The 23272-nt window shown below is 38.1% G+C and overlaps 3 protein-coding genes across 16 annotated transcripts in view; 1 reads left to right on the forward strand and 2 right to left on the reverse strand.

The window, feature by feature from the left end:
- Positions 1–20349, forward strand: part of Ankar (ankyrin and armadillo repeat containing) — a 99908-nt gene extending 79559 nt beyond the window's left edge. For 5 of the 8 annotated variants that reach the window (XM_052749370.1, XM_052749373.1, XM_052749372.1 and 2 more), the window contains one exon: positions 1–3779. In XM_052749370.1, coding sequence (XP_052605330.1) covers positions 1–248 — 248 coding nt within the window. In that variant the 3' untranslated portion in view covers positions 249–3779. The other 3 variants (XR_008220811.1, XM_052749375.1, XM_052749374.1) reach the window with 3 other exon arrangements.
- Positions 2054–15712, reverse strand: Osgepl1 (O-sialoglycoprotein endopeptidase like 1). 6 transcript variants are annotated; one of them, XR_008220815.1, is made up of 9 exons: positions 14898–15436; positions 14385–14628; positions 9718–10105; positions 8033–8386; positions 7103–7233; positions 6911–6982; positions 4969–5073; positions 4171–4324; positions 2054–3871 (listed from the first exon to the last, which is right to left on the reverse strand). XR_008220815.1 is itself a non-coding variant. In XM_052749394.1 (8 exons), exons 2-7 carry the CDS (start codon positions 14603–14605, stop codon positions 4995–4997), a joined length of 1245 nt encoding a protein of 414 aa, XP_052605354.1. In that variant the 5' UTR covers positions 14606–14628; positions 14898–15436; the 3' UTR covers positions 2054–2579; positions 4969–4994. The 6 variants fall into 6 exon arrangements, 2 of the variants coding, with proteins under 2 accessions (XP_052605354.1, XP_052605353.1); XR_008220816.1 differs by lacking the exon at positions 14898–15436 and adding an exon at positions 15600–15712 and having other exon boundaries at positions 4171–5073; XR_008220814.1 differs by having other exon boundaries at positions 4171–5073.
- The window catches only part of Ormdl1 (ORMDL sphingolipid biosynthesis regulator 1), a 12864-nt gene continuing 9604 nt past the window's right edge, over positions 20013–23272 (reverse strand). For both annotated transcript variants that reach the window (XM_052749396.1, XM_052749397.1), the window contains exon 4: positions 20013–21481. In XM_052749396.1, the coding sequence (XP_052605356.1) occupies positions 21346–21481 (136 nt within the window). In that variant the 3' untranslated portion in view covers positions 20013–21345. The remainder of the gene's footprint in view (positions 21482–23272) is intronic.

The following is a 23272-nucleotide window of genomic DNA, read 5'->3' on the forward strand; positions in this document are numbered from 1 at the left end:
GGAAAGAGCATCGAAGAAAAACAAGGCCTAAAATCCAACCGAGAGATTCTCTGACTTTAATACCCCCTGTAACTAACTTCATGGGGCTCTTCAAAACAACAAAACAGGCCACTGTTTCCCATAACATTTTCTCTTTTTCATCTGGAATTTCATCAGATATCATAAATGTATCAAGACCAAGAATAGTGTGTTTGAACAACCTTGGGAAACGTGAGCAGAAAGCCAACACAGAGCCCACAGAAAGCTAATAATAAAAATAAAAAAAAGCATTTGAACATGAAAAGACTCTTGAGTGGTCTTTCAGGGAATGGAGTCTATTTTGTTGTTTGAATGGAAGTTCTTTATGTTAATATAGAACAGATCTTCTTTCCAGTGTTTCACATAGAATTTAATATCAGGTTTGAGTTATTGCTTCAAAAAATAAGTAGAATTTTTATATAGAATGACTGCATTTATACCTGTCATTTATCAACTGTCATGAGTAGATAATATATATGTATATATGTATATGTGTATCTATATCTTTATATGTCTCAAGAGTTAGAAACATTTTTGAGTTGGTATGCTGAGTTAAAGAGCATGCTAACACTTATTACAATACTTTAAGTATTACCAAAGTGCGAGGCTTATGAAACGTGCAATGTATAATGTCTAAATACTCAATCTAACATCTGGAATCACCACCCATCAGGTACATAAGGGAGTGTGATTAAATGTGTGGCCACTAGAGCTGTCCCATTATCTACAGAAAGTGCCTTTACTCTGCATTTGATAAGGGCATTCTTGTGGCTGAGAACTATTGTAGAATATTTTAAGGTGTGTTACTTTTGTTTATGTTGCATTTGTTTAACACTGTGAAGCTGTGTTACTGTGCCTGTGTAAAACACCTGATGGTCTAATAAAGAACTGAATGGCCAATAGCAAGGCGGGAGAAAGGATAGGCAGACCTGGCAGGCAGAAAGAATTAATAGAGAAATCTAAGAGAAGAAGTAGCCACAGAAGGAGGAGAACTCCAGGGGCCAGCCACCCAGCCAGCCACGGAGTAAGAGTTAGATTTACAGAAGTAAGAGAATGGAAAAAGTCCAGAGGCAAAAGGTAGACAGGATAATTTAAAGTTAATTAAAGCTGGCTAGCAACAAGCCAAGCTAAGGCCAGACATTTATGATTAAGAATATGGCTCTGTGTGTGATTTATTTGGGAGCTGGGTGGCAGGCCCTCCAAAAGAGCAAAAAACAATCAACAATAAACTATATGAGGTGGTTGCTCAAAAGTTCCATATTAATGGGTGCAAGCTTTGATATTGGTCCTTTATTTTACAGCAGTAGACAGACATGATCAATGCAAGCAAGGCTTCACTTATTCTTTCACTTCTCCATCCCTTTTCTCTATTCACTTTGCCTCCATATACTCTGAAGGCCTTTCTGTAATTCACGATCTACCTGGGCTGCAGTAAGCATTGACCATACATATTAACAAACAGTTGTTATAATAATGATCATGATGGTGGTAGCCACCCTCACTTAAGGCTTTCACAGAGCTCATCTGTGTTCTTAATCACTGCAAAACTGCAAAAATAAAATATATTATTAAATATTTAAATCTAAGTTTTATCAATTGCTCCGAGCTGCTATTTTCTGATGGATTCTAATAGGAAATGTAGGAAAATGTATGTTTAATATTAGAAAGAAATGAATCAAATGGTAAGAAACTATCATTTTTTCAGTGTCATTAAGGGTAACTCTTGAAGTAATTATTAAGCCTCTACCATGAACAACCAAGCCTTGATGTAGCTTCAGGTGGGCTCAAGATATTTTACAAACAACCACAGGCACTTCCTGAGTAACTTAGCTTAACCAGACTATTCTACCATCCTGACAACTTACAGTATTTCTCCCAAAGAATCACTGCCAACTCTTTAAAATATTTATTTTGCTGAAAAAATCTTGAATACAATATAGTCTAACCATAGTCTCCCCAACTCCTCCAGATCTTCCCACCCACCTCCACACCCTTTTTCTCATTAGGAAACAAATAGGCAAATAACAACAAAAACTCCAAACAAACCAGAACTTTTTTTAAAAAAGTAAACACAAGAAACAAACACACACACAAACCCATAAAAACATAAAATTGGATCCACAATATACAAGCAAAAGACCAGTAAAACAAAACAAACAAACAAAAATGTCCAATCAAAGCAACATGAGACAGAAAGTCTACAAATATGTCATTGAGTCCATTTTGTGTTGACCATCTACTGCTGGGCACGGGACCTACCCTGAAGTGTGGTTAACACACCCAGTGAAACTCCGTTGGAGAAAACTAATTTTTCCTATGCAAGTGGATTATCAGTTGGAGAGAGCTTCTTGGTTCGGATGTGAGTTCATGTCCACTTCCCCTCTCTGCACTGGGACTCCATCTGGCTCGGACCTGTGCAGGCCCCATGCATGCTGCCACATCTCTCTGAGCACATATGTACATCAGTCTGTTGTGTTTGGAGGCCACTGTTCCCGTAGAGTCATCCATCCCCTCTGGTTCTTGCAGTCTTTCTGCTTCCTCTCTGGCATAGCTCTCTGAACCTGGGGAGGATACCCTCAACTCTTCAAGATTAATTTTTATTATTGTATTGTTTTCTTTTAAAAATTATATACAAAAAAGCCTCGAGGACATACTGAGCATTACCAGGTGTGCTGTAATCAAGGATGTGGGAGGTTCATGCAGGAGGCTTGCTAAGAGTTCAAGACCAGTGTGAGCTATATAGTGAGTCCTAGACAAGCCTGGGCCACAGAGTGAGACTGTCTCAAAAACAAAAGAATACAAAACAACAAGCCCCCATTTGATTTCAGTGACCCACTAAGCTAATATACCTTTGCTTCACTGTAAGGTAAATTTGGCATGTGTTCATCAACAGAATTCAGTGTTGCTCCCTTATCCCAACCTTCTCAAAGCCAAGTATTCAAGGATTAGAGACATGGCTGCTGTCTAGGGTTCACTCATTTTTTTTAGCTATACTTTCCCCTTACTTGTATCATGAAATAATTAGTAATTTTGACATACGTGCATGATTATAGCACTTGGAACAACTTTTAACATTTTCAAAACACAGATTATGAGTATATTCATAATATAAATTTTGGTAAATTTTCTTCTATAATTTATATGTACTGACAGCAGTAGTCACATGAAAGGAGTTTGTTAATTTATAATCACATACACAAAATGTAAATCCAAATGTAAAATGTGAATTCCTGAACTACTTGTTGCTTTTACCTGTTACTTCTTTACCAATCCTATTATACAACAGCAAACTAATAACAAAGAATAAAAAGCTATTTTAAGTAATGGCTATTTCCAGTTGTTCCATTTCTAGGAGAAAGTAGGTGATCATAAATTGAACTAAAGAATTGCTTATGGAACTTTCTGAGAAGCTAGCTTAAAATAGGACTAAAATAAGAGATGTTTCCATTCTAGATAAGAATAGTGGTATATGCCTGTAATTCTACTATTGGAATACTCTAAAGTGAGGCACCTGAAAAAAAAGTTTTTTCTATGCTAAATTTTTATCTTTACCTTCTCTAGCTTTTCAATAAAACATGTCACCAAAGACTAGAAAGTTCACAAAATTAACAACTTGGTCCAGTATACAGAAACATCTCGTGGCAAAATCAGTAGACATAGCAACATTTTTCCTTTAAACAAATTAAGATTTATTATCAATTTTTAAAATGTTACGTGTATGAGTGTTTTGCTTGCATTTATGTTTGTGTTCCACATGCATGTTTGGTGCCCTAGGAGGTCAGAAAAGGATGCTGGATCCATTGGAACTGGAGTTATGGACACTTGGGAGCTGCCATGTGGATGCTGGGGTCCTCTGCAAGAACAAGAAGTGCTCTTAACCACTGGGCCCTCTCTCCAGCCCCAGTAAGACTGTGCTTACAGCCCCAAATGGATATAGTTACTTTAGACCAAAAAAAAAAAAAAAATAAATAAATTTACAGTATCTACAATACCAAGGTTCAGAGAAAATTATCTAAAACAAACCTTTCTCATCTCATTTATTTTCATCTTAGTAAATATAATTTAAAAAAATATTGGGTGTGAAAGTATGTGGCCCAATTAGACAAAAATTAAAAGCATATAGTCTTCAGAGCATGACACCTAAAAACTTACTTAGCCAGTAAAGTCCATATTTCTGTTGGTCAAGTTCTGTCATAACTCAGGGGTCTGTGATTAGATACAGCTGAGACCTGGCTTGATTTTAAAACTGCTCTCATTGAAGAAGTCAGTCTACTGTAGTAGCGGTCAAAAACTAGCTTCTACTCTCCTGAAAAAAAGGGAAAATGACTTAGGATCCATGATACAGGGCCAGGAATCAAAAGAACCACTGTATTTCTCTCAAGGATATTTTTTTTCCCACCTGCCAACATCAGTAAGTTCTTCATCCTTTGATTTCCCTGGTTTTTGATAATAAAAAAGCCATTCTCTTTTGAAAAACTGTAACATGCAGTTATTATCTTTCAGAAGAAAAGATAAAAAAAAGGAATTTTAAAAGAGTCTTGGGCCTGGTGAGATAACTCAGGAGGTAATGTACTTGCAGGCATGGTCCCAAGTTCAATCTCCAGAAAGCATGTAAAACTACCAGGCACGGCAGTGTAAACTTGTAATCCCGTGCGAGGATGGTGGTGACAGCATCTTGCTGAGGCTCCCTGGTCAATGTCCTCTAGTCTAATTGGTAAAGCTCCAAGACAATGAGAAGCCTGGTCTCAAAGGAGGTTGACAGCATTCCTGAGAGTTAACACCTGAACTGTGAATGACTCCTTGCTACCATACACTCACATAGGTACCCCTGCACACACATGTGCCCTCCAGGAATATGCATACACACATGCATAAAAAGTCTTGAAGCCTAATGAACATATTTATATAATTTGATATCAAAAACTTAAAACTTATTATTTGAGACATTACCTGTAGAGACCTTTGATAATCACCAATCAAATTGTCATTTTTAATCGTGGTACTTTTATGGCAGCTTCTGCAACTTCTTTGGATATGTCTACTCCAAGAGGACATCTGCATGAAAATCAGAGGTCACATGACTTTATGTTTGATTCACAACCTGTCACAACTTTTGCATATGATCTGCTTGGAGTCTGGACAATGGTGGAAGTAATGGAGAGTCGGCATAGGTGACGAGGATTCTTTTTTTTTTTTTTTTTTTTTGGTTTTTTTGAGACATGGTTTCGCTGTGTAGCTTTGCGCCTTTTCCTGGAACTCACTTGGTAGCCCAGGCTGGCCTCGAACTCACAGAGATCCGCCTGGCTCTGCCTCCCGAGTGCTGGGATTAAAGGCGTGCGCCACCACCGCCCGGCCCACGAGGATTCTTACACAGATACAAACAGGACAATGCATGACACTACCCCATTCATAAGAAACCTTAATTTTGAGGTATATTTGCAATTTCTACTGCTCCAAAGGACTGTAAATTAGTAAGTTTAAAACAAAGTGAAAGCTGGGGATATATAGTTCAAAGGTTCAATGGTAGTGTTTCTGTTTAAGCACACGTAAAAACTTGGATTCCACAAACTCTCAAACAACAAAAAAGCAAATGGAAAAATAACCCTTAAAATCAAACATAAAATACAACAAAAGATGTCATAATCTTTTACAAAGGTCAAAATGGAAATAGCACTAAACACATAAAGTCAAGCCTACATTTGTTTGTGTTTGCACTTTCCTAGGTTTCCATGACTTCTCAGAGTTCACAAGTTGCTCTGTCCTTTTCAACTTGCCCTTGCTCTTCTAGACTGAAGAGCTCTTCACTTCCTACCCACTTTATCTATTCTTCCTTAGTAAATAAAGTGAAACCTCAAATTCCTGCTTTTCTATGATACTGCTCAAGGTTAAGACTCTGACCTGACCCCAGCTGGATAAAGCCATCATCGCCAGCCCAGACCCTGCTACAAGGAGGCACAACCGGACCAGCCAGTATCATCTGATAAGCAGCAATGTAAGTGATTCTTTCAGACACTACCCTCAACTCTGGCCATTCACAAATGATGTCAACATCAGTGGTTCCTGAAGCACAACTCTGGTGCTGAGAAGTGCAAAATATCAGAAGAAATAATGTTCAAATATACTTATGTCAAGTTATGGAATGTAATTGTCCTAAATTATTCCCTGACTAACTTGAACAGAACTTGATAGCAAATTAAAAAACTGCTCTTGGAACTGTGGTTTGAGAGAGGACATAAGGCTTACAGTGAAGAGCTGCCTTCTGGTTTATTCCCATTGATTCCTGTAGGAGCACATATAATCTGAATGTTATCTTCATGTTTCCCTCAAGTTTGCTAACACACCAACCGTCCTTAGACAACGCTAGACAATACAAAAGTACAGCTCATGCCGATGGCTTTTCTTTTATTAAAAATACTTTATGTGTATGCATATGTGCCTGAGTGCATGTATGTATGCATTCAGGAGCCCATGGAGGTCAGGGTGTTGGATCCCCTAGAACTGGAGTTAGGGTGGCTGTTAGTTGCCATGTAGATACTGGAAACAGAACCCAGGTCCTCTGTAAAAGCAGGGAGCACTCTTAACTACCAAGCCATCTCTCCAGCCCTGAAAAGTGTTCTTTTCTAGTAAGAAATAAGACGATGTATCACCATTATTCATGGCCTGTAGAAACAGGCCATGGTTCATATATGGCCTGCTAAAATTTTTATAATTTGATTCTGTAGCAGAAATATTTCTTATCAACTATTTCTCAAGTATATTCATGAAAACCAGTCATTGTCCTTAATGTACCACCAGAATGTCAACAAAATCTTCATATATAAAAAACATACTCCAGACTTTCTTTTTCTTTTACAATGTAATTTGTATAAACATGATAAATGGTACTACGTACTTTGGTTCATATCGGATGTCTTCTACATCATGTAAAATGCCCAAGCCAGCACGTAATCTTTCAATCCCATTCCTGAATAATAATAAAACATTGAAACAGCCTCAAGATATGAAGGATGGAAATTTAGTATGGTAAGATGGTAATGACTATTTACATGATTACAAGTAAATCACATATTCTCTTGTGGATTACCATGCAATCATAACGCCATTATCAGTGCACAGTCTTGGAGGAGGACACAACAAAGTGCATTGTGTTGCATCTGCTACAATTTCCAACGCTCTTCGGATATACAAGTTACTTGCAACACCTCCAGATACAACCTGAAAGAATTGGGAAGAGGAGTATTAACAGTTATCACACATGGATATGAACCAAGCTCTTACTAAACTTGGGGGAAAAAAAACCCAGCTTTATCCAACAAGAAACTACTTGAGGTTAAGTAATATATCACTTAATATATTTAGTGATATATTTGCAGAAAATTTGGAGATAATAATCACAATTTTAAGCCAGCATGTATTCATTGCTAGCATTTTAAATACTTTCATAGTACCAGAAAGTGTCTCTGCAACATTTGCAATCATAATACACCAATATTTTAGACTGCATTTTGCACTTTTATCATTGAGCTACCCAGCTCTTAATAAACCATTATCTTTAATATTCATTTTTAATATTCGATTTTATAAATTGCCAGATTTAGACATTTCCTTAGTTTATAATTTTCAAAGATTTAAGACCTATTAAGTAGGAAGATTATCAAGTCTTGTAAGCATATTTGATGGGATTTCATTAAAAGATGGAGGATAGCAGCCTCCTCCTCTAAAAATAGTAATCACAAGGGTTATTCTGGTTTCTTTATTGTAAACCCTCTTTAGAGTTCAAAGAGAAAATGTAGCCTGGGAATTTTTTTTTCTACATAGGCTGTACAGATGCTCCATAAAGATGTTATGTCTTCCTTCACAATGGGTATACATCACTTTTATTCTATATTGTTCTACATTGTCCATTATGAGACACAACGACCTACTCATCCTGAATAAAGTCAACTAGATTCCTGGGGGTAAGCAACATGCTGGAAAGCATCCCATTACTAGCAGGAGAGACGACAAAGCTTACTAATACTGCATTAGCTGGAGGTAACAGATCCTTTTGCTTGCAAAACAGAATAGCACGATGTGTTCTCATCACAAGGTGGCGCGCTGTTGTATGCTGCACTGCAGCAGCAATGTCTGCAGCTGAAGACAGGATTTGCCCCTTCTCAATGCCTTCTTCTTTCTCCTTGCACGTTATTAGCTTATCGATAACATGCTGAAGTCCCGTAAAAGAAAAATCGCAATTTTTAGCATTCTGCATGGGAGGATTGATAGTAAAATGGAATCTATTTCCTTGTTTGGCCAAATGTTCTATAGCCTTTCCACCACTCATCGTAGAATATTCTGGATGTTTGATTAAAGAAAGTCTTCTTGCCACCTATTAAAAACAAACATTTAAAATTTTTTCATACAATATATTTTGATCATAAATTAATTAAGAAAAAGATTACCCACTATGACCAAGTTAGCTTTAATCAGGGATAAAGGGATGGGTCAAAATATCAGCGTCAATATATGTAATAAGTGACATTAAAAAATATATTCTTAAATGAGTCACAGGCTATACATTTTGAAATCATAAGATATAAAGATAATGAATTCAAAAATTACTTTAAAAATCTTGAGTGAATACATGGACTATGGCTAATTTCAGGAAATCAGGCCAGTCTTCTCTCGCAGCTGAACAGCAGTGTCTAAGTGCTGCCACCCTAGCTTTTCCCTCTTATACTGGGGTCAGAAAACTGAAGTTGAGGATGGTTATTTAATGGTGAACTTTGAAAATAAGAATCTGACTCATTCTTTCCCTCCATCATTTCAGCTGTTTTGTATATGCAGTAGGCTCCATACTACTCAAAGAAAATCTGTTGGGATGTTAGCAATTATGCACTGGATTCTAAATTCTATGTTAATCTTTACTTTTCCCTCACAGGGTCTCACTATATAGCCCCAGTTGGCCTGCAACTCACTATGTAGACCAAGCAGACCTTGAACTCATAGTGATCCCCCTGCCTCTGCCTCCCAAGTGCTGGGATTAAAGGCATGTACAATGTCCTGCTCCTAATCACTATATATCCTTATATTTTTACAGCATGCTTACAGTGCTAAGTTTCCCAAACACTTTCACAAGAATTATTTGACTAACTATATAGCAATAACTACAAGTATTTGAGCTTTTGCACATAGATGTAAAATTCTTACCATTTTATTAAATGGCTAAATATTATAAAATTGAGATGGACATAGTGGTAATTCATACTTGTAATCCCAGCACATGGAAGGCTGAAGCAGGAGAATCACTATGAGTTTTGAGCCCAGCATGGGTTACAGAATGAAACCCTATCTAAAAGAAAAAAAAAAGTTATTACAACTCTTGGAGCTCAGTATGCAGACTGGACTGGCCTCGAACTCACAGAGATCTACATGCCTCTGCCTCAAAAGCTAGGATTAAAAGTCTAATTAAAAGTGCTAGGATTCCAGCACTTTTTTGAGACAAGACCTTGCTACATGGCCCAGGATTGCCTCAAACTTATTAAATAGCCAAGGTTGGCCTTGAATTTTAGTCTACCCTGCTACCCATACCCAGCCTTTTGCAGTAGTTTTTAAAAAGTTTTTTAGTCTAATCAGGCATTGCTCAGAATTCCCTAGGTGAGCAGTTTGTTTCTGCTATTCAACTGAAAGAGCCAAAAGAAATGACTTCTGAAGCAGTACCTTGTCAAGCATGTCACCTGGTGCTATGTCCAAAGACTTCCCAAGAAGCAGAAAATCCGACACACCTCGGACTAATGCCAACAGACAGTGACCTCCAGAAATCAAAAGAACTAGAAAAGGAAATTCTACTTTATTGGTTAGCCTAATTGTAAGTGCATGAGCCTCCATATGATGAATAGGAATGAATGGCTTTTTAAACTGATTTACTAGCTGTAAGCTGAATGATAAGCCTACGCCCAGGCTTAGGGCCAGTCCTGGTTTGATGGTAGTTGCCACCGCTGAGAGGTCTTGTGGAGAGAGTCTACCAGCAGAAAGAGTTTCTTCTACTATTCGCTGAATATTTTCTCTGTGAAGCTGTTGAGCTACTGGAGGAACAATCCCACCTGTTCTGGGGGGAAAAAAAAGACAGTTTTTAAAAAAATTGGGAAAGGAGGAAAACAATGTTACAACTGAAGGCATTCTTACAAATGAACCATTACATTACTATGTATGTTAACACTGTGTGCTTTATAATGCAAGACTGATAAGAGTTCAGTATTTTCATGCTGTGTTCAAAATGGTTTATTTCTGATGAATGAGGTCACCAGGACACTCATAAAGAATTTCAAAGAGGTCATGAACAAAAGATGGGCAGGATAAAACTGTATTTAGCTCTCATTAATCTTGAGGAGAGAATTTTAGAAATTAAATGCAAGAGTTATTTGACTAAAGTATATTAAACTGGATACAAGAATATGAGGGTCCCAGGCATCAAAGATGACTCATATTTGCTAGGGATGATGGGGAGAAAGAAAATATAAACAGTGAGAAATATGAAGACAGTTTTGTGAAGGTGAGTTTATTTTTAAACACACTGCACTTGAGGTCAGACCAGGACAGGAGATAGCTTGCAATCCTAAAATAAAGTTTGGGAATCTAGTGCTCAGAGTTGGCAGTGGACATTTTTGGTCTGTGTAGGACAGTGAATGATCACTCCAAACACCTAGCTAAGAATCAGCAGGGAAGGTTGGGAATGAAGCTCCAGGGTAAAGCACCTGCCTAATTTACTCAGGGTCTCACATTCAGTTTCCAGCATGGAAGGACCAATGGGACAGGGACAAAACATGGCCAGCAACAGATACTGTAACTTTTAACTGGTTTACAGTCTGGGAAGCAATTTCACAGGTCTGTAAAATTCACCTCTGACATCAAAACATCATTTTAAAATATTTGACATTGCAAGACCATGTGGGATGGTTTCTATACACAGAAATAAAAATCTTCACAATATTCAATGAGTATTTAGTTACAACAATATATTATATATATATATGTGTGTGTATATATGTATATATATATATATATATATTTCAGGAAATGAGGATATAAGGAAATCAATAAGTGTGTTTTGTAACAAAATTTTAAAAACTTATTTAAATATACTTATTTGATATTCTTATTCTCTGTTAGTAGCAACAATACTCTTAGAATCATTTGAGTTTCAAGGCTCATTTCTTAGACTACATTTTTATTTATTTATGGAGGGTGGTGCATGTGGAGGAGGTCAGCTGACTGCCTGAGTTAGTGTCCTCCTTCTACCATTTGGGGGTCCAGGGTTTGAACTCAGGTCAGCAGGGGGCTTTCTTTACTAATGAGCCATCTCAATGTCCCTTCAATATTCCTTTTTTAACCTTTGTCTCCACACTTAATGTTTAGTTTAATAACATTCTCACCGACACCACCACATTCAAAGCCTCTTTACTTTTCTAGCTGTATCTTCTGATTCTTAGAGACCACTGCAGATTGTGATGTCAGAAAACACTAGAAAGCAATTTGTTGTTGACTGTTATCTTCCAACTCAAAATATTTACTTGATTGGAATTTGAGGGTTAGAATTCAAGTCCTTTCTTCCTACTCACTTTTTCCTTGTGTCTTATATCCATTCCATGCCTTCTTTGGTATTTAATTTTTAGAAATTATGCTAAGCAATAAAGACAAATAATGAGTAAAATTATGGCCTTATTCTCAAATAATTAATGAGAACACATTTTCTAGTCATATTTTAATTTGTATAGAGAGTGTAGGTGATTAAGGAAGAAAGGTAACATAGACATGAGGAAATCATTTAAATTTGGAGTCTAGGCAAGGGACAATGTAGGATTAAATTAAGTTAGTGAGAAAAGAGAGAACTATCTCTAGCAGTATTTGAGGGTTATGTTTACCACCACTGGATGACTGACTTGGATGTGAAGTGGAGAGGAAGTGAAGAAGTCTGAAGAAGAGGATACACTAGCAAGCAGCACTTTATCATCACACTTTCCACATTACTTAGCAATGACCTGTTCACTATCTGTCTTTATAGTAACAGAAGTGTTGTTCTCAATGGCTCGATTTTATTAACTGCAGCAGGTGCTCTAAAATAATTCATATTTATTCATATTTAACACATGCTATGATGATGATCCAGATTTTATAAATAAGAAAGCTGAAAATATATGTTGTCTCAATGTATAGTACTAAACCAGAATATAAAAGTACACATCAGCCTGAGCAGGCAAGCACAGCAGATGGTTGATCACCTGGGACCCTGCCCTTGGTTGTGGGTTGTGCACACTAGCCCCGCCCTTGGTTGTGGGTTGTGCACACTAGCCCCGCCCTTGGTTGTGGGTTGTGCATACTAGCCCCGCCCTTGGTTGTGGGTTGTGCACACTAGCCCCGCCCTTGGTTGTGGGTTGTGCATACTAGCCCCGCCCTTGGTTGTGGGTTGTACACACTAGCCCCGCCCCTGGTTGTGGGTTGTGCACACTAGCCCCGCCCCTTGGTTGTGGGTTGTGCACACTAGCCCCGCCCTTGTTTGTGGGTTGTGCACACTAGCCCCGCCCTTGGTTGTGGGTTGTGCACACTAGCCCCGCCTCTTGGTTGTGGGTTGTGCACACTAGCCTAGTTACTTCACCTGTGCCCACTATGCATGCACACTCTTCTCCAAACGATGCACTCCAACCACTCCCTACCCAACCTGCATGGGGTTATATGTACTCCGTCTATGAACAATGGTAGACATTTCCCTGGCCCTATAACAATCAAATTTAGACAGTTTTTATTCAAATGTATCCCCAACATCACAGAAAAAGAATAGAAGGCTGAGCCAGCCTGAACTAGTTTGGATGCATGTGCAGTAAGGCAAAACTGTGTCCTCTAATAACATTTTATGGAGAATCTTCTATTTATCATCTTATGTCTATGCATAACGGGGCATGCATGTGATTAAATCAGATGCATTATGGAAGGGGACATGCACAATGGGAAAAATGAGCATATGATCTAATCTATTAAACAAATTAAAGAAGGACCCAAATTCTGTCCCTGAGTAGTCAATCCCTCCCTTGAATTTCATGAAAGTCCTGAACAAGAGTCAGGGTCTGAGTACTCTTAATCATGTGTCCCGTTACCAATCTTGACAGCATATCCATTTACAATCTGCACTATCATTTTGCTTCTTTTGTGAATCTATGTGAATCCCTTTCAATTCTTTGGAAAAGAGGCCAAGAACCTGGAAATACTGAGCCCTGACCCCAACACTGGTAGCAAATCCATTTGATCTTTGCCTGAATAACTTACCATATCAAATGGATTTGCTCTCTGTAGCTCTGTGAGCATCAAATGATGAAAGGACCTTCTAGTTCATTTCCCAGTGTGCCGTTTGAGGCTCTATTTTCCCCATAAATTATCCCCAGTTCACTAAGGAAGCTATTTTTGTTTATGGATATGAAAAAGAAATCAGAGGATAAAGAACCTGCCTAACATTAGTGAGACAATACTAAGTAATACCAGACATTTTTTCATTCTTCAAATGCTGGAAACTGATAACTTGCAGATGTATTTCAATGTGATTTGAATTAGCCAATCATTTATTAAAAAAAAAAATCTAGAGATTACATGTGGATTTTCACTTTGTTTTGAAAATTCTGATACTTAAGTCTTACATTCTTGAGTGACAACTGGCTAAAGCTGGGTATATTTTGCACTTTATATCCAGTCCAATTATTTAAGTCACCTGTCCTGTGGTCCTCTGCAAACAGTTGGGTTTAGAAACCTTCTAAGCTTTAATACAACAATGTTTTAAGTACTCATGTGAATTATATGTGTAAATGAGAATAGTTTGTTTGTTTTTTTCCTCAACTATCAGGTGATGCTTTCCTGGGACTGCTGTTGAGACCACAAAACATACACGCAGGAGAAAAAGGCACAACAAAGAAAAATCATTGGAAGTAAGTGCTGGGAATGAGCTTTCCTTTTTTCTGTTGTCAGGACTGGCAAAAGTTGAGATCCTACTGTGGCCTGTGGAATGTCTTAAAAGCCGGGGCAAGGTATGAGATATTTCTACAGCAGGCTTTTTGTTTGTTTGTTTTGAGACAAAGTCTGACTAAGTGGCAGTGGCTGACCTGGAACTCACATCCACCTGCCTCTGCCGTGGAAGTGCTGGTATTGAAGGCCTGTACCACAAGGCATGGCTCTGTATATTGCAGAATTTAGTGGTTTTTACACTAAGAGTAAGAATTTAACTACTAAAATTTGACTTTTATACATGATAAATGCAAAAGAATGGTTTCATTTTTCTTTAAAAACAAACAAACAAACAACAACAACAACAACAAAAACAGGGAATGACCAAAATAGTTTCTACTTACTTTAAATGAACCTCGGTCTGGGAATGCATTGCTTCTCCCAACACATGTCCAGCTTCATCCACTACAGCAGCTGCTGTATCATCACAGCTCGTTTCAATTCCCAGGACCAGTTTATGACAAAAAAGTCTTCCAGGGCAAACACTAAGACTTCTTAAAAGTCCAAAAATGTTACTCTTTGGTGGTTTGGAAAAAACTCCTGCTGTCTTACTTAATATTAGCATACTTTATACTCTACAAATGATTCCTAGGAAAGAATTACAGAAACATTACTTGGAATTGTCATTTGCGATTAATTCATTGACTTAAACAAAATAGTGAATATTTATTTTTTAAGTATTCATTCTTACAAAATTATAAGAACATTAGTAAAAGTTATCAAAATCTTATAAAGGCCCCATAAACCATCCAATATAAATTAATTAGATTTTACAAGAAGAAAGTGAGAAACATACAAAGTTATTAATACTCCAAGCTGAGTGTCCCTAAAGTGAAAATCTAAGTCACTCTACTCACCTGACTCAGGGTTAGTGGAAACACAAGAAACACTAAAAATATGACGTAAAATTGCCTTGGCTATGTTTATAGGATGCAAACAAACATGAATTCCACGTTTAGCTTTGGGTCTCATCCTCAGATATGTCATGTATATGACACATCATAAAATTAAAAAAAATTATTGAAATTTGGAACACTTCTGGGTTGAAGCATTGGGATAAACAATGCTCAACTTTCACGTTATACAACAGTTAATGTTAGAGTACAATAGTTGTGTGGATAGTCCTATTTAAAATGAAGTTAAAAAAATTTTAAATTCACGGCAAATAGAACAGATTAAAAACAAAACAAAAAAAGACCTCCCGTGTCCTGGGCCTCCTCTCCAAAACAGAATGTACAGCACGTAGTTCAGCTTTTTAAAACATACGCACACCACTCAAATTTAATTTTGTGGTTTGAAAACAAGTCCTCCCATAAAGCTCATTCTAAATGAAACAACTGCAGATACTTGTATCTAATGTTTGGAATCACATCTCCATTTTCTTGTAATAGGTTCACTACCCCAACCTTCTTTCTAAATCCTTCTCCCCTACCCCACCACCCCCAGAAGATAGCAATCTATATATAAACACCCTAGCATTTGCACACTGCAAAGCATGTGTGGAATGAGCAAAACTAGGGTGAGAAACCAAAGCCAACGTCTCAGCTGGGAAAGCGGACCTGCAGGACCAGGATGGAGTGAACTATTCGCAGATTCGAGTCGTGAGCTCCCACAGCCACTCCAGACGAATTAGAGTTCCTCAATTTGGGCAGCACAGCTGGAAACAGCTGGCTCGGAAGCTACGAAGTCTCTGTCGGCGGAGAACTGCAGAGGAGCTCCGACTAGATCTACTTTTTAAAAAGCCTCTGAGGCAAGACCTGTGCAATACCATCCACCTTGGGAAGCTGCGGGCGTCCGCTCGAAGCGCCGGCGCCCGGAAGTGACGCCACCGGGCAGCGACACAGTTCTCGGGCCGCGGTGTTGCCTATGGCTCGAGAGCCGCTTGGTGAAGAAATGCTTCAGGACATCTTGAGCCTTCCAGCTTGCCCTCCGGCGGCGTTCTTGCCAGGTTTGTGAGCACCAAGGTTACACTGACGGCGGCTTATGAAGAGGGGTCCGAATTCAGCTCTGACTGCACTGCGCCCACACGACGCTACATTTTAGGAAAGAGTCCTGCCTTTCCTTTGGTGCCACCGTGAGAAAAAGGATAGGGTACATTGTCATCCTGTTTTAGGGAAAATGTCACCAGACTTACAGGTAGTGACCTAAGAAACCTTCCACTTTCATGGGGAAAGAGTATTTTCATCAGAAATCAGAACACCAGCAGAATTAGCACTGGATTCCCAGAGGATGGAAGTGTTTGTGGTTGTAGTCTAAACCTTCGCTCCCGCTCTCCATTCCAAGGGAAACACCTGTGGCTGGCTCATTCTGTTATCACGAAATCAGCCAAATAAGTTGTGAACATTAAAAAAAAATTGTGTTGCATTCTATAGCCCCATATCACTATGTACTCAACCTTCTGTGTAGCATGTACTAATTTTTGCATCGTCTTGTTTTTGTTGACTTGGTTTGTGAATTTAATTAAGCTTGCATGGATGTATCTCGAATCTTTCTTCTCCCTACCAAGCTTTAAAACTGTAGCAAGCAAAGGATTTAAGATGCAAGGTTGGGAAGTGCCAGCATACACATCTTTGCAGAAGTCTGGTAGTGGCAGCACAAGCCCTTAATCCGACCACATGGCAGGCAGGATCTGTGTGTTCAAGAACACAGCCAGCATGTTGACACACGCCTTTAATCTCAGTACCACCCATAGAGACCTGGAGGTCTGTATAGACAGGCAGTGACGAGGAAGTCATGTGGTTGGGTTTACAGCCAATGAGAAGGCAGAAGAAAAAGGCAATGAAAGGGGCACAGGAAGGAGGTCTCTCTCTCTCAGGGGAAGGACAACAGCAAGTGGTAAGATAAGGTGGTCTTAGCTCTTGGCTACTGCTCAATCACTGGGCGTTTCACTCTTTATTTGGCTCTGTGTTTTTTATTTATTTAATAAGACCATTTAGAATTACATCTACAACCTTCTCAAAGTCTATTAGCAAAAGACAGGTAATAGGCAATAGAAACGTAGTGAAATGGAAATGCACATTTTTTTGACTAGACAAAAAAAATCCCGTATCTTCCCTCATAAGCACGACCCCCCACAACCCACTTACTTTTAGGTCCCTTTACTTAAGCCTGACTTACCACTCTTCAACCTGTTCCAAATTCTCACATCAACATATACTAAGACAGTGGTTCTCAACTTCCCTAACGCTACAACCCTTTAATACAGTTCCTCATGTTGTGATTCCCCAATCATAAAATTACTTTGTTGCTATTCATAACTGTAATTTTGTTGCCATTATGAATCAGAATGTAAATATCTGATAAGCAGGATATCTGATATGTGGCCTCTGTGAAAGGGTCTTTTGATTGCTGATGGGTCATGACCCACAGGTTGAGAATCATTGATCTCACAGTTTTGCAACTTTCTATTCTGTTAAAAGGATTATATTAAATTTGTTCAGTTATATTCCATTTATTTTTATTCGGAATAGGATAAGGGAATTGGGGGTCATATTTACTGATAATATATATTCATGTAAGAGACACAATTAATATGCTGTGTAATAATGACTCAAACTTCAGTTAGATAAGATAGGTCAAAATTAACAAAATATTTTGATAAGAAAAACTCTTAGCTTTTGGTTTAATGAATCTATTTTGTTAAGTGTATGAAAAGAGAAACCATCACTTGACAGCTCATGCTGAAGATGTGAGGTTTTTGTTCCACAAAGTAAACCAATGATCAAATCAAAATATTTGAAGTGGTAACATATTGCATTAAAAAAAAAAGCATGTAGGAGACAGCAGTATTATAGGCACCTCTCATCTCATCCCCTCTTGTATTTACCTTGCATTCTACACAATAAAATCAAAGTAGAACTTAAAGAAGTCACTGAAAGTGGGAGAAATGTGGGACTGTATTTTATGGAAATGTAACAGCTTTAGTAGTGCTTATTCAAGACTGTTAAGTTTAAACAAGTAGATAAAGAGTTTTGTGGCATAAAGATTAGGGGTTTGGCTCAATATAAACAACTCATAACTTCATTATAAAATGGGTTATGCTGTCCTCTATTACTGTTAAATCAGAACTTACTGGAGTAGTCATCAGTGCTTATTTGAGCTGATGTAGGGGACTGAATTCCAGTCTTAAGTATTTTTCTAACATAGCACTGAGATATGTTGTCACATATTTATTAGGCTGATTCACAGATACTTTTAAGTAGTTGTTATTATGCTCCCTTAGAATCTAGTTTGGGAGACAGTAACACCACCTAAAACCCAAAAAAGAATGTGGCATGTCAAAAACACAGGAGTCAGCTTGGAAAAAACATAAAGCAGTGAAAATTAGCATAAAGGAAATAGAAAACTTTTGTAGGATATTATTTCAAGGTGTGTTACTTTTGTTTATGCTCTTAAACGCAAAGATGTGTTTGATTAAATAAAATTCACCTGCGGTCAGGAGGTTGGTAGGGAGGGGCGAGGATATGAGCAAGGAGAGGAGGTGAACTACTTGCTATTCAGCCTCTGAAGAGCAGAATTCCATCTTAACCTTTGAATCTTGACTTTTTTTAGAGGGGAATCGGTTTAATTAAGTTCCCTTCGTAGCTCTGCAAGAGTTCGAGCAGCCAGCTACAGCCCTTGAGGCCTAACCACTGCTAATAGCAGCAGAGTTGCAGCTGGTGATTCAGTCAGCTGTGCTTAAAAGGCAGCAACCACCTTAAAAAAGGACAACAGAAAACCAATACCAGGGCCCCACAGTAAAACCTACCTCACTTAAGATGCACTGACAGGCTGGAGAGGTGGTGTAGCACTAAAAGGTGCACCTCCAAGTTCTGTTCCCAGAACCCAAGTCAGGCAACTCAAAATCCCTTGGAACTCAAGCTTCAGGAAATGGAACACCCTCTACTGGCCTCTGCAGGCACTACACTCACATACAAACCCACATAATTGTAAGGAAAATCTTTGACAGATCTAGTGGCTCATCACTAAGTCGCCAGTATGTGTCCTGACTTCATTAGAGTTAATTAAGTTTTGTTGTTGTTAAGGCGGGATGGCCTTGCACATGCAGCAGCCTCCTCCCCTAGCCTTGATGGTGCTGAGATCACAGACATAAACTACCACATCCAGATTAATAAAGTATACATTTATAAAAATGGCATTTTTTCAGGTTTAACACAGCCATTCACCTAGTATTCAGACCAAATACTAAGTCACTTCATTTTCTGCTTTCCAACATTAATCAGCACATCCACAAAGGCACAACTCTTACCGGTAGCTCATTTCGTTCACTACTTCTCAGTCTGAACTGCCTGGTTGCAGTGGCTTCCCAACTATTCCTGTTTTCCATTCTCTGGCTCATTTCAACAGCAGTGAGCTTTAAATACAATGAGTCCCTTCCATCTTCTGTGTAGTTCTGTCATGCTAAGAATAAAATCCGCTTATTTCTGATTTTGAACGCCTTGTAACCTAGCCTGTGCTGTGCCATACTGCTGGGATACTCATGGTTGCCATTCTCCTTGCTTTTCCCTGCCTCTACTGCAAACATGTCTCTGGTGTTTAGGAATCTCGGCATCTGTTACTACTCCTACTGGCAATTTTCTCTAGACCGCTGTACCTTCCACTCCTTAGATGAAGCAGGTGTCCACACATCCCATACCCTTACCTCCATGGCATTCTTTACTTCCTGAATTACCTACACTGTGTGCACCTCCAGCGAAGAACAGGCTTTTCTTGTTCAGACTCAGTAGCACTAAAATAGCATAACTGAGCAGGCCCCATACAGGTATGAGTAAATAGTTTTAAAGCATTGAAAGTAGAAAGCACAGAAAACATGGGGCAATTTTTTTCTAAATATGTGTAAAAATATAAGCTTTTAAAAATGAAGTTAAACAGAGGAACATTTTTTAGTTGATTTTACAAATTCAGTTGTTTAAAAATAAATCTGAAGTGTCAATGTAGTTTTGATGACTGTCTTGGAAATTTTTAAAATAATCTTACACCAAGGAAAACTTTTTATTAAAGCATCAATTACCAGTAATTGAAAAATACACAAGAAAAGACAAACATACAAAGGCAGCATCATACAAATGATTTTTAAACTCAGTACTTTTGAAATAGGAAACAATGACCTCTACCCCTAAGTCTGTTTATTGCCACAAATTAACTTATAAGTTGATCTACAACTGTTTTCAATCTTATGTTACTGAGTTTTTCAGCTTTATCTTATAACATTTTAGAAATATATTTCTCATAGTAGTAATTTCATACAATTAATGCTAGCAACTATAGGAAGCTTCCCCACATCACAAGAATTCAATATAGTTGTTGCTGTGGATATAGGTACCATTTGGGGTTGTTTACACTAAGGCTCACACATTTAAAGGACATATTAATAGGCAAACCGGGGATCAAGAGCAGGAAACTAAGACCAGACAATGTTATCTTTTATTCTGACTTGCTAACAGAGAATCCATTGCTTCAGTTCTGCTGTTGGAGAAATAGTTCTGCCCAAAGCAGGTCACTCCATTTTGCATTTCCTTTTCTGAAAAATGACAGACTTTACTAATTTGCACAACCAAATAAACAATTATGTTTAAGCTACTCAAAACCTGAATTACTTAAAATAAGTTATTCTCTTAATTGGTGTAGCAGCTTTGCTTCTGGAAAAGCAGTAAAACCCACTTTGTTCCAAAATGAGAATGTTGACTCAGAGCCTTGCCTGTCGTCTATCAGAGTGAGTCATGAAGGTGAACCTTCATAAACTCTGTAATACAATAAACACAAACATGACCTCATTTATCAACACACAATACTTAGCTAGAAAAACCAAAAGAGCATACATATAATGTAGAAAGGGGCTTGTATAAAATAAGAGGATGTATGTCAATATAAAGTCATATACAGTAATAAAAACTTGTATACAGATGATTCTGCTTTATAGAAGTCTGCTTAAACTATGAATAGATCATTGAGTTTTCCTTCCCTAACATAATGAATGCCCATTCACTACAAGCTGGTCCTAGTTTCTTATAAACCACTCGTTTCCTTGGATTTAGTTACTGTACCCTCATTGTACTGCCATCAACTTCTAAGCTGGGCCTGCCCAGCCTGCCTGTAAAGCCTCTCTCGGAAATATACCAAGCACATTAGGCAGAGGCATCCCTTAGTGGAATTCTGCACCTCAAGACAGGCTATGAAGGACCAGTATTTGGCCCTCCAATGTAAATACCTCTTATTTCACATTATCACAGAAACAGTGCAGTTCACTACTCTTTCCTTACTGGGAACACAGTAGCTATAAGAGTTTTGTTCAGTTGCAGAAACATTTCAATACTTATTAATTCCAAAGATCCGAACGCCATGCAGCTGTGGCATTTTGGGAATAAGTACACTCAGGAGAGAAGCTGTGTTTAGGATGAAGTGAGTTGGATCATACTTCGTATAGAAACTTGCCAGAAAGTATCTGCAGAGACAAAAAGTTAGAATACACATAGCATCTCAAAATGAAATTACCTAGAATTGAAAAATATTATAAAAAGGGACCACCAAACACAAATGCATAAAAATAAAATCATTTTAATACTAAATCAAAACATTTTGATCTGGAGTTTCAAAAATGAGGTGCACATCTTACATTTCTGCAGTGTGCATAGACGCAAGCTGATGTTTAGCATCCTTGAAAGCAGACGGCTTTCAAATAGGTTCCATACACCTATGAGATGTCAAGTGTAGATCTGTATTCAGTGCAGTTCTAAAGAAAAGATCTGGTTTTAAGCACCTGCTGTATTCCCAAGGTATTCTGTGGCTCCGACTGGTGCAGAGCTTTGGAGATTAGCTTTTCCACACATACATGGATCAGCATCTTTGAGAGAAGCACATATTCAGTTGCCCTTCTGATGTTATCATCTTGCTATAGCGGAGCAGTCTATAACCAGTCTAACTGGAACCCTGAAAAAGATCTTTTCCTCTAACTTTATAGTCTCACAAAGGGAGACATTGAACCCAGGTCCTCTGGAAGAGCAGTGCTTTTAACTGGTGGGCATTCTCTACAGCCACTATTTCTCAATTTTTGCTGCAAAATCTTTCTTCATGCTTTCACAGACTTGACTGTTTTATACTTTCGCCACTGAACAGAAGGGCATTGTCCATTGTATTCAGTAAGCCGACTGACTTGTTGCTAATGCCTGTTTAATTTATAATTTGGCAGAAGGAAAGGATACATCTTGGCATGTTTTTACCTTATCACACTTTCCTGTAATGGAAATTAGTAACATGTGAATGGAGTATATGAAAATTGCCCTACTCTTAAAATAACCTAGACGATTCTAAGGAAATGCAATTCCAGGTAGAATCAGCATAAAACAGTTTATTTGCTAAGGTTTACATTAGAAAGAGACCTGCAACAGAAGACAGAAGTTTCTGTTTAATCCAGGCTCTTGATTCAAAATAGCCACAAGATCTTTACCAATATAATAGATTGGAATCTGTCCCTTTTTTCTTTCTTTTGAGATGGGCTCTAAGTAGTTCTAGCTGGTCTAGAACTTGTTATGTAGACCAGGCTATCCTTGAACCCATTTGCCTCCATAGTCCTCGGATAAAGGATGTACTACCCACCCAGCTGGCTTGAGTCTGTTTCTTTATCCAAAAATCTGTGGTAACAGCATGTCACACCTACCTGATAAATTAAAGCAAATATGGAAGTACATTTGAAAATGATCAGGGCTGGTGATGTAAGTAACTGACTTAAGACTTCAGGGCACCCTGGGTTTGACACAGGGCCACAAAAAGAAAGAAAAAAAAAATCAATACTATACAGATAGCCTAAATGATACAGTTATGCAAGGAATTTAATCAGAATGTTTGAAATCATAGCTGTGGGTCAAAATTATATTTTAAAAACCAGAAAGACTGTAATATAGATAGATCTTACTTGATTTTTTGGTATATCTCTAATTGAAAATTCATTGTATGTCAAGGATTTTTATGTATATTAAACTGCAATCTTCTATGTTTTACAGAAACCTAAGGGTTTCAAGAAAGTGGCCAAAACAAAGCCAACAAGGGCCAGAAGTATCCTAGCTGTAGTGTCTCTGCACGTGCAAGGCCAGTGTCATATAGCTTCAAACCAATACAGCCCACACCTGTACTAAGGACGTCTAACCGTCTTTCCTGCTATTACATTTACTTTTGTTAATTATAAAGACATTTTCCTTTTGAGTTTAATTTTACATGGGATGAAACCAACCCATTTCCA

Source organism: Peromyscus californicus, unplaced genomic scaffold, assembly GCF_007827085.1.
Source record: "Peromyscus californicus insignis strain IS unplaced genomic scaffold, ASM782708v3 Scaffold_21__1_contigs__length_65335640, whole genome shotgun sequence".
NCBI lineage: Eukaryota > Metazoa > Chordata > Mammalia > Rodentia > Cricetidae > Peromyscus > Peromyscus californicus.

What these genes read in the sequence shown, in the direction of transcription:
- Osgepl1 (XM_052749394.1), bottom strand. Translation starts at nt 14,605, where the DNA reads ATGCTAATATTAAGTAAGACAGCAGGAGTTTTTTCCAAACCACCAAAG. An exon ending in CAGACCGAGGTTCATTTAAA is followed by an intron (nt 10,106 to 14,384) that starts GTAAGTAGAAAC and finishes TTTTCCCCCCAG; the next exon opens with AACAGGTGGGATTGTTCCTC. An exon ending in GACATCCGATATGAACCAAA is followed by an intron (nt 5,074 to 6,910) that starts GTACGTAGTACC and finishes ATTTTCATGCAG; the next exon opens with ATGTCCTCTTGGAGTAGACA.